This window comes from Heterodontus francisci, chromosome 14, assembly GCF_036365525.1.
Source record: "Heterodontus francisci isolate sHetFra1 chromosome 14, sHetFra1.hap1, whole genome shotgun sequence".
NCBI classification, from domain to species: Eukaryota; Metazoa; Chordata; class Chondrichthyes; order Heterodontiformes; family Heterodontidae; genus Heterodontus; species Heterodontus francisci.
In genome coordinates this window covers 15485990-15500238 of record NC_090384.1, presented here as the reverse complement: position 1 = coordinate 15500238, position 14249 = coordinate 15485990, and the positions used below count along the sequence as shown (strand labels likewise).

At 45.6% G+C, this 14249-nt stretch overlaps 1 protein-coding gene across 4 annotated transcripts in view; it reads right to left on the bottom strand.

Annotated features, from left to right (window-relative positions):
• The window catches only part of agbl2 (AGBL carboxypeptidase 2), a 279928-nt gene that overhangs the window by 21597 nt on the left and 244082 nt on the right, over positions 1 to 14249 (bottom strand). For 2 of the 4 annotated variants that reach the window (XM_068045898.1, XM_068045902.1), the window contains exons 16-18: positions 12032 to 12104; positions 8680 to 8910; positions 7636 to 7687 (exon numbers count right to left, since the gene is read on the bottom strand). In XM_068045898.1, the coding sequence (XP_067901999.1) occupies positions 7636 to 7687; positions 8680 to 8910; positions 12032 to 12104 (356 nt within the window). The remainder of the gene's footprint in view (positions 1 to 7635; positions 7688 to 8679; positions 8911 to 12031; positions 12105 to 14249) is intronic. The other 2 variants (XM_068045900.1, XM_068045901.1) reach the window with 2 other exon arrangements.

The window sequence follows — 14249 nt, the reverse complement described above, 5'->3', positions numbered from 1 at the left end:
AAACACTGAACACAGTACTTCCACAAACACTGAACACAGTACTTCCACAAACACTGAACACAGTACTTCCACAAACACTGAACACAGTACTTCCACAAACACTGAACACAGTACTTCCACAAACACTGAACACAGTACTTCCACTAACACTGAACACAGTACTTCCACTAACACTGAACACAGTACTTCCACTAACACTGAACACAGAACTTCCACTAACACTGAACACAGAACTTCCACTAACACTCAACACAGAACCTCCAACAACAGTGAAGACAGAACCTGCACTAACACTGAACACAGAACCTCCAATAACACTGAACACAGTACAGCCAACAACACTGAACACAGTACTTCCAGTAACACTGAACACAATATTCCACTAACACAGAACTTACAGTAACACTGATCGCAGAACCTCCACTTACACTGAACGCAGAACCTCCACTTACACTGAACGCAGAACCTCCACTTACACTGAACGCAGAACCTCCACTTACACTGAACGCAGAACCTCCACTTACACTGAACGCAGAACCTCCACTTACACTGAACGCAGAACCTCCACTTACACTGAACGCAGAACCTCCACTTACACTGAACGCAGAACCTCCACTTACACTGAACGCAGAACCTCCACTTACACTGAACGCAGAACCTCCACTTACACTGAACGCAGAACCTCCACTTACACTGAACGCAGAACCTCCACTTACACTGAACGCAGAACCTCCACTTACACTGAACGCAGAACCTCCACTTACACTGAACGCAGAACCTCCACTTACACTGAACGCAGAACCTCCACTTACACTGAACGCAGAACCTCCACTTACACTGAACGCAGAACCTCCACTTACACTGAACGCAGAACCTCCACTTACACTGAACGCAGAACCTCCACTTACACTGAACGCAGAACCTCCACTTACACTGAACGCAGAACCTCCACAATGAACACAGAACTTCCACTAACACTGAACACAGAACCTCCACAATGAACACAGAACTTCCACTAACACTGAACACAGTATTTCCAATACTGAACACAGAACCTCCACGAACAACGAACACAGAACCTCCACTAACACTGAAAACAGAACCTCCAATAACATTGAACACAGAATCTCCACTTACACTGAACACAGTACTTCCAACACTGAACACAGTACTTCCAACACTGAACACAGTACATCTACTTACACTGAACACAGAACCTCCACTAACACTGAACACAGTACTTCCAATAACACTGAACCTCCCATAACACTGGACACAGAACTTCCAGTAACACTGAACACAGTACTTACAGTAACACTGAACCTCCAATAACACTGGACACAGAACTTCCACTAACACTGAACACAGTACTTCCAATAACACTGAACAAACAACCTCCACTCACACTGAACACAGTACTTCCAATAACACTGAACACACAACCTCCACTCACACTGAACACAGTACTTCCAATAACACTGAACAAACAACCTCCACTCACACTGAATACAGTACTTCCAATAACACTGAACAAACAACCTCCACTCACACTGAACACAGTACTTCCAATAACACTGAACAAACAACCTCCACTCACACTGAACACAGTACTTCCAATAACACTGAACACACAACCTCCACTCACACTGGACACAGAACTTCCAATACCACTGAACACCTAATGTCCACTAACACTGAACACAGTACCTCCCATAACACTGAACACAGTACTTCCAGTAACACTGAACACACAACCTCCACTCACACTGAACACAGTACTTCCAGTAACACTGAACCTCCAATAACACTGGACACAGAACTTCCATTACCACAGAACACAGAACCTCCACGAACACTGAACACAGTACTTCCAGTAACACTGAACCTCCAATAACACTGGACACAGTACTTCCATTACCACAGAACACAGAACCTCCACGAACACTGAACACAGTACTTCCAGTAACACTGAACCTCCAATAACACTGGACACAGTACTTCCATTACCACTGAACACACAACCTCCATGAACACTGAACACAGTGTTATTGGAAATACTGAACCTCCAATAACACTGAACATCGAATGTCCACTAACACTGAACACAGTACCTCCCATAACACTCAACATAGTACCTCCAATAACACTGGACACAGAACTTCCATTAGTACTGAACACGGAACCTCCCATACGACTGATAACAGAACCTCCACTGAACAGAGTTACTTCCACTAACACTGAACACAGTTACTTCCACCATCACTGTCCACGGTACCTCCTCTAACGCTGAATATGGTCTTTCCACTGGCACTGCACCAGCAAAAAAAAAATTAAAAGCACCTCACCTGGAAGTAAAATGTTTGGCCCTTCAAATAACGCTGGTGTTGTAGGACCACCATAAATGAGGACAACCTGAAGAAGCTGCAAGTGAAGGTCACCAGAGGGAGTCATAGAGTTATACAGCACAGAAACAGGCCCTTTGGTCCATCGGGTCCGTGCCGGCCATCAAGCACCTATCTATTCTAATCCCATTTTCCAGCACTTGGCCCGTAGCCTTGTATGCTATGACGTTTCACGTGCTCATCTAAATACTTCTTAAATGTTGTGATGGTTCCTGCCTCTACCACCCCTTCAGGCAGTGTGTTCCAGATTCCAACCACCCTCTGGGTGAGAACATTTTACCTCAAATTCCCGCTAAACCTCCTGGCCCTTACCTTAAATCTATGCCCCCTGGTTATTGACCTCTCCGCTAAGGGAAAAAGTTTCTTCCTATCTCCCCTATCTATGCCCCTAATAATTTTTTATACCTCAATCAGGTTCCCCCTCAGCCTTCTCTGCTCTAAGAAAAACCACCCTAGCCTATCCAGTCTCTCTTCATAGCTGAAATGCTCCAGCCCAGGCAACATCCTGATGAATCTCCTCTGCACTCTCTCCAGTGCAATCACATCCTTCCTATAGTGTGGTGACCAGAATTGTACACAGTACTCCAGCTGTGGCCTAACTAGCATTTTATACAGCTCCATCATAACCTCCCTGCTCTTATAGTCTAAGCCTCGGCTAATAAAGGCAAGTATCCCATATGCCTTCCTAATCACCTTATCTACCTGTGCTGCTGCCTTCAGTGATCTATGGACAAGTACACCAAGGTCCCTCTGTACTTCCTAGGGTCCTACCATCCATTGTATATTCCCTTGTCTTATTAGTCCTCCCAAAATGCATCACCTTCCACTTCTCAGGATTAAATTCCATTTGACACTGTGATGTCATGTCACACATGTCCAGGGAGTTGTGGGTGTAGCCTTACTGAATGAGATGTGTTTAGATGTGGCTCGTTCACATATCAAAGGAAGAAGTAACATTTTTAGGTGGCAGTGATGGGAATTTTTTTCTGAAGACCACCAAAAATTAAATCGTGGCAACGTTTGTCTTTTTTGTTTGAAGACCACATCAACGAAGAGAAAACAAATAACAACTAATTGCTTACCTGAAGCGGCTGAAGATTGATACAGGAGATCCCGTAACAGTACAGCAAGCTAGGTTACAGATAGGACCCTAGGAAGTATTGAAACTCTGAGTGCAGCAGGCAATTTTCCAGGGAGATTGGAGCTTTCAATTAATCTGGCAGTGGGTTGGACAATTTGAAGGGCAATAGCTGAAGTTATTACTGTTTTAGTTTTCCTGTTTTCTTTTGCTTCGTGCATTGGCCCTAAGCTGAAAAGAGCAGGAAGAACCCAACTGTGCCACTGGAGGCCCAGTAAAAAGCAAAGGGCTAGTTGTGGCAGCTGCCAGGACTGTAAGGTGCAGCTAGCTGCAGAGAAAAAAATCTCTCCTGTGTAAAGAGAACAGCTCACAGATAAAAAAGGGACAAGCTGTGTAAACAAAGAACTACTCTATCTGTTTAAAAAAATGTGGTCACTCATAAAGGGGCAGGCCTGCAGAAAATGAATCTGTATAAACAAGAAAACAACATGTGCCTGTGAAAAAGAAAATCTGTAAATGGTCCTATATTTATAAAAAAGGAGGATCATTAAGTCAATGGCTTTCAGGTATTCAGTTATAGATTGGTTGGTGTCGGACATAGCTTCAGAATGTAAACTGTTTTGACAGTGAATGTATTTACAGTATCAAGAAGTGAATGAACCAGAGAAAGAAGCTATCAAAATTAAGATTGCAGTGGGCAATGAGGGTCTGCAATGGATCAACACGTCAGGATTGTCAGCTGATGATCAGAAGGACCCCAGCAAGCTATGGACTTTCCTGGAGCAGCAATTGAAGGTAAAGGTAAATTACTGAGCAAATAGGCTTGAGCTTATGACCTACTGGCAAAGGCAAGAGGAGTCCATTGATCAGTTTGTTGCAAGGTGCCAAGACAAAGCTCAATATTATGATTTCGCAGATATCAAGTTGTCAGAATGGGTTATAGAGCTAGTAATTGTATCTTTCCCACTTGAGGCCTTTCAGAAAGAGCTGCTAGAAAAGAAAGGGCACACCATAGATTCACTACTCAATGATGGAAGAAAATTTGAAGCCATTCTGGCTGGGTGCCAACAGTTACAAGTGTTGAGGGCAGCTACACGATTGGTATGGCAACCAAGGCTCAGAAGTCTGCTAAGCCTTGTGGCAAATGTGGCCCGACTCCATACAGGAAGTAACCAAACGTCTACACTGTCTGAATCGAGATGAACTCGGTATATCACAAGGGGTCATTTTCAAAGGGTAACCAGTCCTAATGCCTGAAGCTCTGCATTCTGATATTCTAAGCCAACTGTATCAAGTGCATTCAGGAATAGAACATACCAGAGGCTTTGCCATAGAGATGGTCGACTGGAAAGGAATCAACAGTGATATTGAGACAGTGGTGAAATCCTGTGAGGAATGTCAAAGTTGTCAACAGAAGGAATCCTTGATTCTGCAAGAAACACCTTCACATCTGTGGATTAATTTCACATTCAATGTGATGATTTCCTCCTGTTACAGATTACTTCAAGTTTCTGATCATCAGGCAGTTATGAGATACGTCAAGTGCAGTGGTTGTTGATACAGTCAGCACCCTGTTCAGCCTATTTGGAACCCTGGAAGAAATTATCTCCAATAATGGGCTGTAATATGCAGGGAGACCATTCCAAGACATGTGTGCCAGTTGGGGAGTCCGTCACATGTCATTGTCGCATTATCCAAAGTCTAAAGGCATGGCTGAATGCATCCATCAAAGAACTAATTTTAAAGTGTAGGCAGACGGGACAAGATCTCAAGGTTGCAATACTGCGCCTCCAAGCAGCTCTACTGGATATGGGCTTACCATCGCCTGCAGAATTGATGTTAGGAAGGCAGGTAAGAACTACCCTGCCCAATCATCATCTCTATAAGTTTTCACAGTAAAGGATATATTCCTGTATAAACAAGGGAAGATGAAGGCATCGTATGACAGGCAAGCAGACCAGAATTAGCTCGATTGCAAGTAGGACAGAAGATCAGAGTCCTCAATCATGCGTCAGGAACTTGGGATCCTGACCGAGGTTGTGAGGATATGTGACCAGCCCGGATTGTACGAGGTCCAGACACCCAATGGTGCAATTCTCAAACGGAACCAAAGTCAGCTCAGAGATCTGTACAAAAACACTACCTGTGACAATACTTTGGCATCGCAGACACATTCAAAGACAAAGTCGGAAGATGAGGCTATGAGCACAGAGGAAGAACATGCTAGCCAGAGTTCTCAGTCACCAGAGTCTCAGAGGAGCCATCAAGATGAGCTCAGCTCTAGGAAGAGGTTTACAATAACAAGATCAGGATGAATAAGCAAATCTCCTCTAGTTTAGTTTAGTTTAGAGATACAGCACTGAAACAGGCCCTTCGGCCCACCGAGTCTGTGCCGACCATCAACCACCCATTTATACTAATCCTACACTAATCCCATATTCCTACCACATCCCCACCTGTCCCTATATTTCCCTACCACCTACCTATACTAGGGGCAATTTATAATGGCCAATTAACCTATCAACCTGCAAGTCTTTGGCATGTGGGAGGAAACTGGAGCACTCGGAGGAAACCCATGCAGACACAGAGAACTTGCAAACTCCACACAGGCAGTACCCAGAATTGAACCCGGGTCGCTGGAGCTGTGAGGCTGCGGTGCTAACCACTGCGCCACTGTGCCGCCCCAAAGTGCCGCTCCTCTATGTTTTAGAGAGTGTGAAACTTGCTTATTTGTCAATAACATTTTATTTTAATCATGTATAGTTAGTCTGAACTGCACCATCATTCTATATTGAACAAATGTTTTTATCTTTGGTAAAAAGGGGGATGTTGTGGGACTACCTTAAGAAGTTGTAAGTGAAGGTCACCGAAGGAAGTGATGTCGTGTCACACATGACCAGACAGTTGTGGGTGTAGTCCGATAGAGTGAGATGTATTTCGATGTGGCTCGTGTAGTTTCTGTTTGTATAGATATGTTCTAGTTAGGTTATAATAAAACCCACATATTCTTTGGATATTACTTGTAGCCCTGTGAGTCTTACAACAGTTCAATATCTTCAGCCCACCGAATCTGTGCCAACCATCAACCACCCATTTATACTAATCCTACATTAATCTCATATTCCTTACCACATCCCCACTTTCCCTCAATTCTCTTACCACCTACCTACACTAGGGGCAATTTACAATGGCCAATATTACCTATCAACCTGCAAGTCTTTGGCTGTGGGAGGAAACCAGAGCACCCGGAGGAAACCCACGCGGTCACAGGGAGAACTTGCAAACTCCACACAGGCAGTACCCAGAACTGAACCCGGTTCGCTGAAGCTGTGAGGCTGCGGTGCTAACCACTGTGCCACTGTGCTGCTCAAAAAGGAACAAGTAAGATTACAGCTGGTAGGGTGTCCCTCATGCAGCTGAACATATATTCAGCTGGGATGGATTAAGAGAGTGTGTTAACTGGACCTGTGTGCTCCAAAATTGCAGATTGTGCGCTGAATCAGCGTTAGAGGCTGTTTGACATGACAATCCGCCCACTCTGCATGTTTCCAGCACTCACATTGCACGCCCATGCTAATACCATGTCAATCAGAAGGTGGAGAGTGGGCCACGACAGAAGTGGCCATGAACCTTCTTGCTGCCATTTTTTGAGGTTGTGGCTTCTGTCGCACCAGGGATGCAAGGGAGACCAATTTTGAAGCCATAGTATATACATATCACACATAATACACAATACATACAGCTTGTATTTATATAGCACCTTCAACAGAGTCAAATGTCCCAAGGCACTTTAAGAGGAGTGTAATCAGACAAAATTTGACACTGAGCCATGTAAAGAGATATTAGGTTTGATGACTAAAAGCTTAGCCAGAGGTAGGTTTTAAACAGTGCCTTAAATGAGGAGAGAGCGGTACAGAGAAGAGGAGGTCAAGGGAGGGAATTAGAGCACAAGCAGCTGAAGGCATGGCCACCAATAGTGGAGAGATTAAAATCGGGAATGCTGAAGAGACCAGAACTGAAGGGGAGCAGAAATCACAGAGGATTGTCGGGCTGGAAGAGGTTAACAGAGGTAATGAGGGGTGAGGCCATAGAGGAATTTGAAAACAAGGATGAAATGTATACAAACACAATGCATGTACACACATAGATACCTACCATTGGCAAGTTGCTACAGTTGTGGAGGGAGAACATGCCAAGGACAAGCCACCTAGAGAAGGAGAAGTTGCAGATCATATTCATCTCTTTGTATTAATTGCAAGAATAATCTGCACTTTTACTTGGTTCCCTTTGAGAACCAGGGAATCGTAATACAGATTTGTTTTTCTACAGATGTTAAATGGTTGGGTAGAGTCCATGATCGGGGAAAATGTACATGGGCTGTGGGAGCAGATTCTTTTTTTTATTAAAACAAAAGTCATTCATGGGATGTGGCATCACTAACAATGCCAGCATTTGTTGTCCATCCCTAATTGCCCTTGAGAAGGTGATGGTGAGCTGCCTTCTTGAACCACAGCAGTCCTTGTGTTGTAGGTACACCCACAGTGCTGTTAGGAAGTGAGATCCAGGATTTTGACCCAGCAACAGTGAAGAACGGCGATATAGTTCCAAGTCAGGATGGTGTGTAGCTTGGAGGTGATGGTGTTCCCATACAACTGCAGCCTTGTCCTTCTAGGTCGTGTGGATCATGGGTTTGGAAGGTGCTATCTAAGGAGCCTTGGTGCATTGCTGCAGTGAATCTTGTAGATGGTACACACTGCTGCCACTGTGCGTTGGTGCTGGAGGGAGTGAATGTTTGTGGATGGGATGCCAATCAAGCAGGCTGCTTTGTCCTGGATGGTGTCGGTCTTTTTGAGTGTTGTAGGAGCTGCATCTATTCAGGCAAGTGGAGAGTATTCCATCACACTCCTGACTTGTGCCTTGTAGATGGTGAACATGCATTGGGGAGTCAGGTGAGTTACTCGCTGCAGGATTCCCAGCCTCTCACCTGCTCTTGTAGCTATGGTATTTATGTTGCTGGTCAAGTAGGTAAAGTCCATGATAGGAAGAGTGTACATGGGCTGTGAGAGGAGATTTAATGGGTGGGTAGATTCCATAATAGAATAACTGAACCCTTTCACCATGTACACCTTTACTCTTTGCTGTTCTGTATTACAATCCATCTGCCATTGCTTAGCCCTCTCACACAAGGAGCTTGCTTACCTAGTTTCCAGCTGTAGTCACTCAGACTCCGCTGCAATGCGTCTGCTGAGCATTCCAGCTCAGCATCGAAGGGAGGCGGATGCTGCTTGATTGGGGGACTGGCCTCCTGCTGTATCTCCTGAGACTGCTGCTGGCCTACGATGCTCACTGGGAGGATGTGGCGCTGGTATATAGTTTGTCGCTGTGAGGTCATGAGTGCCAGTCGACTGCCATTGTCCCATGCAAACTGGTCTGCAGTTGAGAGAGAGGAAGTGTGAGTTACCTCACAGCCTGGCAGGGAACTGACTGGGTTTGTACAGTGAGAAAGTGTACTGTGACTGGAAACCGAGAGTTTCTTGCATTAATTAGTCAAAATGTATTTTCAAGTGGTAAAAATTGATCAATATTAATGATTTCTTCTCACAAAGTATCTCCAGGAGTAAGAGACACCTGACAGTGCAGCCACATGCTAAGTTACCACTGTTTACTGAGCAACAGTCTCTAAATTGCTGCTCTACTTGTCCAACACCCTGCAACAAAGCAGAAGCACCTGAGAAGAAGCAAAAGTGGCTTCACATGGAATCAGAGACACTTAATAGCTGCGAGCAAAACAATAAAATCATGCTAAAATAAAAGCAAAATACTGCAGATGCTGGAAATCTGAAATGCTGGAAATACTCTTGTTTCTTGTTTTTATTTAATAAAATAGTGCTGTGCTGGAAATATGAAACAAAAAAGCTGCAAACAGTCAGGTCAGGCAGCATCTGCGGAGAAACAGTTATCCAGTCAATGTTTCAGGTCTAAGACCCTTCCTTAGCACTGCAAGTCGGCTGAAACCTGAAATGTCATCTGAATGATCTCTATGTCTCCACAGATTTTGCCTGACCTGCTGACTATTTCCAGCTGGATTTGATTTTCACTTTAAAGCTGAAATAGTTGAATGGATATTTAACTGTGCATGAAATTAATAGTCTGGGTTGGGATGACAAGTGAAAGTTTGCTTTTCAAATGTTTCACTGCTTGTTTATTTCACAACATGTTCAGAGTAGTTGGGCCACTTCATTTTGTGTATCAGAGCAAGAACAAGAAAAGGTTAACTTAAAGACAGAAATTCCTGAAAGGACCATACCATTATTTGTTTCGTGAGGTAAGGTCTGGGTGGAAATCCTTTAATCTAGACTTTATATATAAACAGGAACTCTCTGATAACCAGAAGGATGATTGCAGAGTTACATAGTGAATGAAGGATGGAAGTAAGGTTAATATTTGTTTAAGCAATTTAATTCTCTCAATTAAAACAAATCCCACCCTCTAGCCTGACAGAGTAATCTGTTTATTCACAAATTAAAGGCAAGACCACTGTATCAATTTCTTGCTGGCTAAACTATTAGAATTTGTATTAATTTTACTCAAAGCTTTGTACCTCGAGCCAGGCAGGAAACAGGGAAGGATTTTGAAGGCAGATTACAAAATACCTAAGACATCGGTTTATTGAGAAAAAGGAAACATCAGTAATTGCAGGGTGGCAAACACAGTAAATTTCCTTCAGTGACTTGTTTTTAAGCACACTCGGCTGACTCGTGGCCTTAACAGAAGGAGGAAGAGACATTGGCAGGGATAAATGGAAGGTAATGGGTGCAGAAAGACAACCTGCAGTTCAGTTGGAAAATCAAAATCCCTCCTGTATGTAACCTTGAGATTGTCCTACCACCTACCTACACTAGGGGCAATTTACTGCTGAGTCTGTGTTGAGTGTTTGATGGGACAGTGTAGAGGGACTTTTACTCTGTATCTAACCCCATGCTGTACCTGCCCTGGATGTGTTTAATGGGACAGTGTAGATCAGGGTTGTCCAACATATAGTCCGCTGGCCAGGATCCAGCCCGCCAAAGTTTCCCATCCGGCCCGCGGGTGTGAACTGTACCCGGGGCAGTTCCTCATCCTCGCCAGGGCTCTATGACTGGGGATGGCAAATTTCCCTTTGCCGCCTTCTTGCAGAGTGGCTTTTAAAAAAACAACACGCCGTCAGTTAAACAGCTCAGCTGCTGAAGTAGGAACACGCTTCCCAACACTGGACAGATTCGGGTTTTCTGACCTTTTTAAAAGCCTGCCAGAAAACCTCGAATATGTCCGATGTTGGGAAGCGCATTCCTGCTTCAGCAGCTGTCAGCTGTGAAATTCAGCATGATGTTTTTAAACAAACTGACCAACCACAAAGCTGCTGTGCTGAGCTCTCCTGCTGCCTGCAACTGTCAGAAAGGGAGAGAGCAGGGGAAACGAAGAGAGAGAGGAGGAAACAGAGAGAGAGAGAGGGGGGGAAAGAGAGAGCGAGGGGGAACAGAGAGAGAGAGAGTGGGGGAAACGAAGAGATAGAGGAGGAAACAGAGAGAGAGAGGGGGGAAAGAGAGAGAGAGAGAGAGAGAGCGGGGGAAACGAAGAGATAGAGGAGGAAAGAGAGAGAGAGGGGGGGAACAGAGAGAGCGAGGGGGAACAGAGAGAGAGAGAGAGAGTGTGGGGGAAACGAAGAGATAGAGGAGGAAACAAAGAGAGAGAGGGGAACAGTGAGAGAGAGAGAGGGGGGAACAGAGATATACAGAGGGGAATGGAGAAAGGGGGAAACAGAGAGAGGGGAACAGTGAGAGAGAGAAGGGGGAAGAGAGAGAGAGGGGGAACATAGAGATAGAAAGGGGAATGGAGAAAGGGGGAAACAGAGAGAGAGGGGGGAACATAGAGATAGAAAGGGGAATGGAGAAAGGGGGAAACAGAGAGAGAGGGGGGAACAGAGAGGGGAGGGGGAACAGAGAGAGAGAGAGCGAGAAAGAAGAACAGAAAGAGAGAGGAACAGAGAAAGGGGGAAACAAAGAGAGAGAGAGGGGAACAGTGAGGGGATGGGGAACAGTGAGGGGATGGGGAACAGTGAGGGGATGGGGAACAGAGAGAGAGAGCGAGAGAGAGGAACAGAGGAGAGAAAAAGAGAGGAACAGAGAAAGGGGGAAACAAAGAGAGAGAGGAGGGAACAGAGAGAGAGGGTAACAAAGGAGGGGGGGGGGAGAATCACAGGGAGAGAGAGGGAGAATAGAGGGGGGAAAGGAAACAACAGAGAGAGGGGGGAGCACAGGGAGAGAGAGAGAGACAGAGAGAATGATCAAGATTATTCCTGACAGATGGACATCTATCCAGAATACTCCGCCTCGCTACAAGTGTGCGGACATTCCCACAAAGGTAAGGAGTGACCCATTTCATGAGATGTGTAGAGAACTCCCCAAATCCCATTGAATCAGTGTGTCGTCTGTCTGAGTTAAGAATTTAACAAGGATTCCTACAGTGTGCGACACTTTCATTTAATGCTGGAGTTTAGAACCGGAAACGGTACCATATTTCTGTCCTGGAGCAGCGATAGACCCCTTGCGCAGGTGAGCTGTGGTCATCGCCTCGAACCACGCAGCCTGGAAAGAGAGACAAAAAGCCATCATAGGAGTGCCTGGCAAAAGCAACATCCTTCATTATACAGAGAAGGAGTTTGTTTTGATAAAATGTCTTTCAATGCCTCAGGACGCTCCAAAGCACTTTACAGCCAATGGCATGCTTTTGAAGTGTAGTCACTATAGCAATGCAGGAAACACAGCAGCCAATTTGCACACAGCAAGCTCCCACAAACAGCAACGAGATAATGGCCAGATAATCTGTTTTTTAGTGATGTTGGTTGAGGGATAAATTTGGCCAGGACATCAGGGAGAAATCCCCTGCCTTTCTTCGAATAGTGTCGTGGAATCTTTTAATTCCACCTCAGAAGGCGGCGAAGTCGCAGTTTAATGCCTCATCCAAAAGATGACATCGCTGACAGTGCAGCACTCCCTCAGTACTGCCCCTCTGACAGTGCAGCACTCCCTCTGTACTGATCCTCTGACAGTGCAGCACTCCCTCAGTACTGCCCCTCTGACAGTGCAGCACTCCCTCTGTACTGATCCTCTGACAGTGCAGCACTCCCTCAGTACTGCCCCTCTGACAGTGCAGCACTCCCTCTGTACTGCCCCTCTGACAGTGCAGCACTCCCTCTGTACTGATCCTCTGACAGTGCAGCACTCCCTCAGTACTGCCCCTCTGACAGTGCAGCACTCCCTCAGTACTGATCCTCTGACAGTGCAGCACTCCCTCAGTACTGATCCTCTGACAGTGCAGCACTCCCTCAGTACTGCCCCTCTGACAGTGCAGTACTGCCCCTCTGACAGTGCAGCACTCCCTCAGTACTGATCCTCTGACAGTGCAGCACTCCCTCAGTACTGCTCCTCTGACAGTGCAGCACTCCCTCAGTACTGCCCCTCTGACAGTGCAGCACTCCCTCAGTACTGCCCCTCTGACAGTGCAGCATTTCTTCACTACTGCCCCTCTGACAGTGCAGCACACCTTCAGTACGAACCGTCTAACAGTGCAGTGCTCCCTCAGTACTGCTCCTCTGACAGTGCAGCACTCCCTCAGTACTGCTCCTCTGACAGTGCAGCACTCCCTCAGTACTGCTCCTCTGACAGTGCAGCACACCTTCAGTACGAACCGTCTAACAGTGCAGTGCTCCCTCAGTACTGCCCCTCTGACAGTGCAGTGCACCCTCAGTACTGCCCCTCCGACAGTGCAGTGCTCCCTCAGTAAAGCACTAAAGTGTCAGTCTAGATTTTGTGTTCAAGTCACTGGAGTGTGACTCGAACCATGACCCCCTCAGAGGCAAGACATCGGCTAACACAAGATATCCTAAATGCTTAAGAGGAGTAGAACACCAGGCCAGGGGGCATAGGTGACTGAATGACCGAAGGTTAAGTCAAAATGGAAGTTTTAGACCAGACTTCTGAAGAAGGGAGAAACAGAGGTGCAGGGGTTTGGAAATGTTCTTGAGAGGAGAGTTGAGGAGACTGAAGGCTCTCTAACCAATGGTGGGAGACAGTGGGGACATATGAACATATGAATTAGGAGCAGGAGTAGGCCACTCTGCCCTTTGAGCCTGCTCCTCCATTCAATAAGTTCATGGCTGAACTGATTACTCCACATTTCCATCTACCCCCGATAACCTTCCACCCCCTTGCTTATCAAGAATCTATCTACCTCTGCCTTAAAAACAAAGACTCTGTTTCCACTGCCTTTTGAGGAAGAGAATTCCAAAGACTCACGGCCCTCTGAGAGAAAAAATTTCTCCTCATCTCCATCTTAAATGGGCGACCCCTTATTTTTCAACAGTGACCCCTAGTTCTAGATTCTCCCACAAGGGGAAACATCCTTTCCACATCCACCCTGTCAAGACCCCTCAGGATCTTATATGTTTCAATCAAGTCGCTTCTTATTCTTCTAAATTCCAGTGGATACAAGCCTAGCCTGTCCAATCTTTCCTCGTAAGACAGCCTGACCATTCCTGGTCTAGTAAACCTTCTCTGTACTGCCTCCAATGAATTTACATCCTTCCTTAAATAAGGAGACCAGGACTCCACACAGTACTCCAGATGTGGTCTCACCAATGCCCTGTATAGCTGAAGCATAACCTCCCTACTTTTGTATTCAATTCCCCTCGTGATAAACAATAACATTCTATTAGCTTTCCTAATTACGTG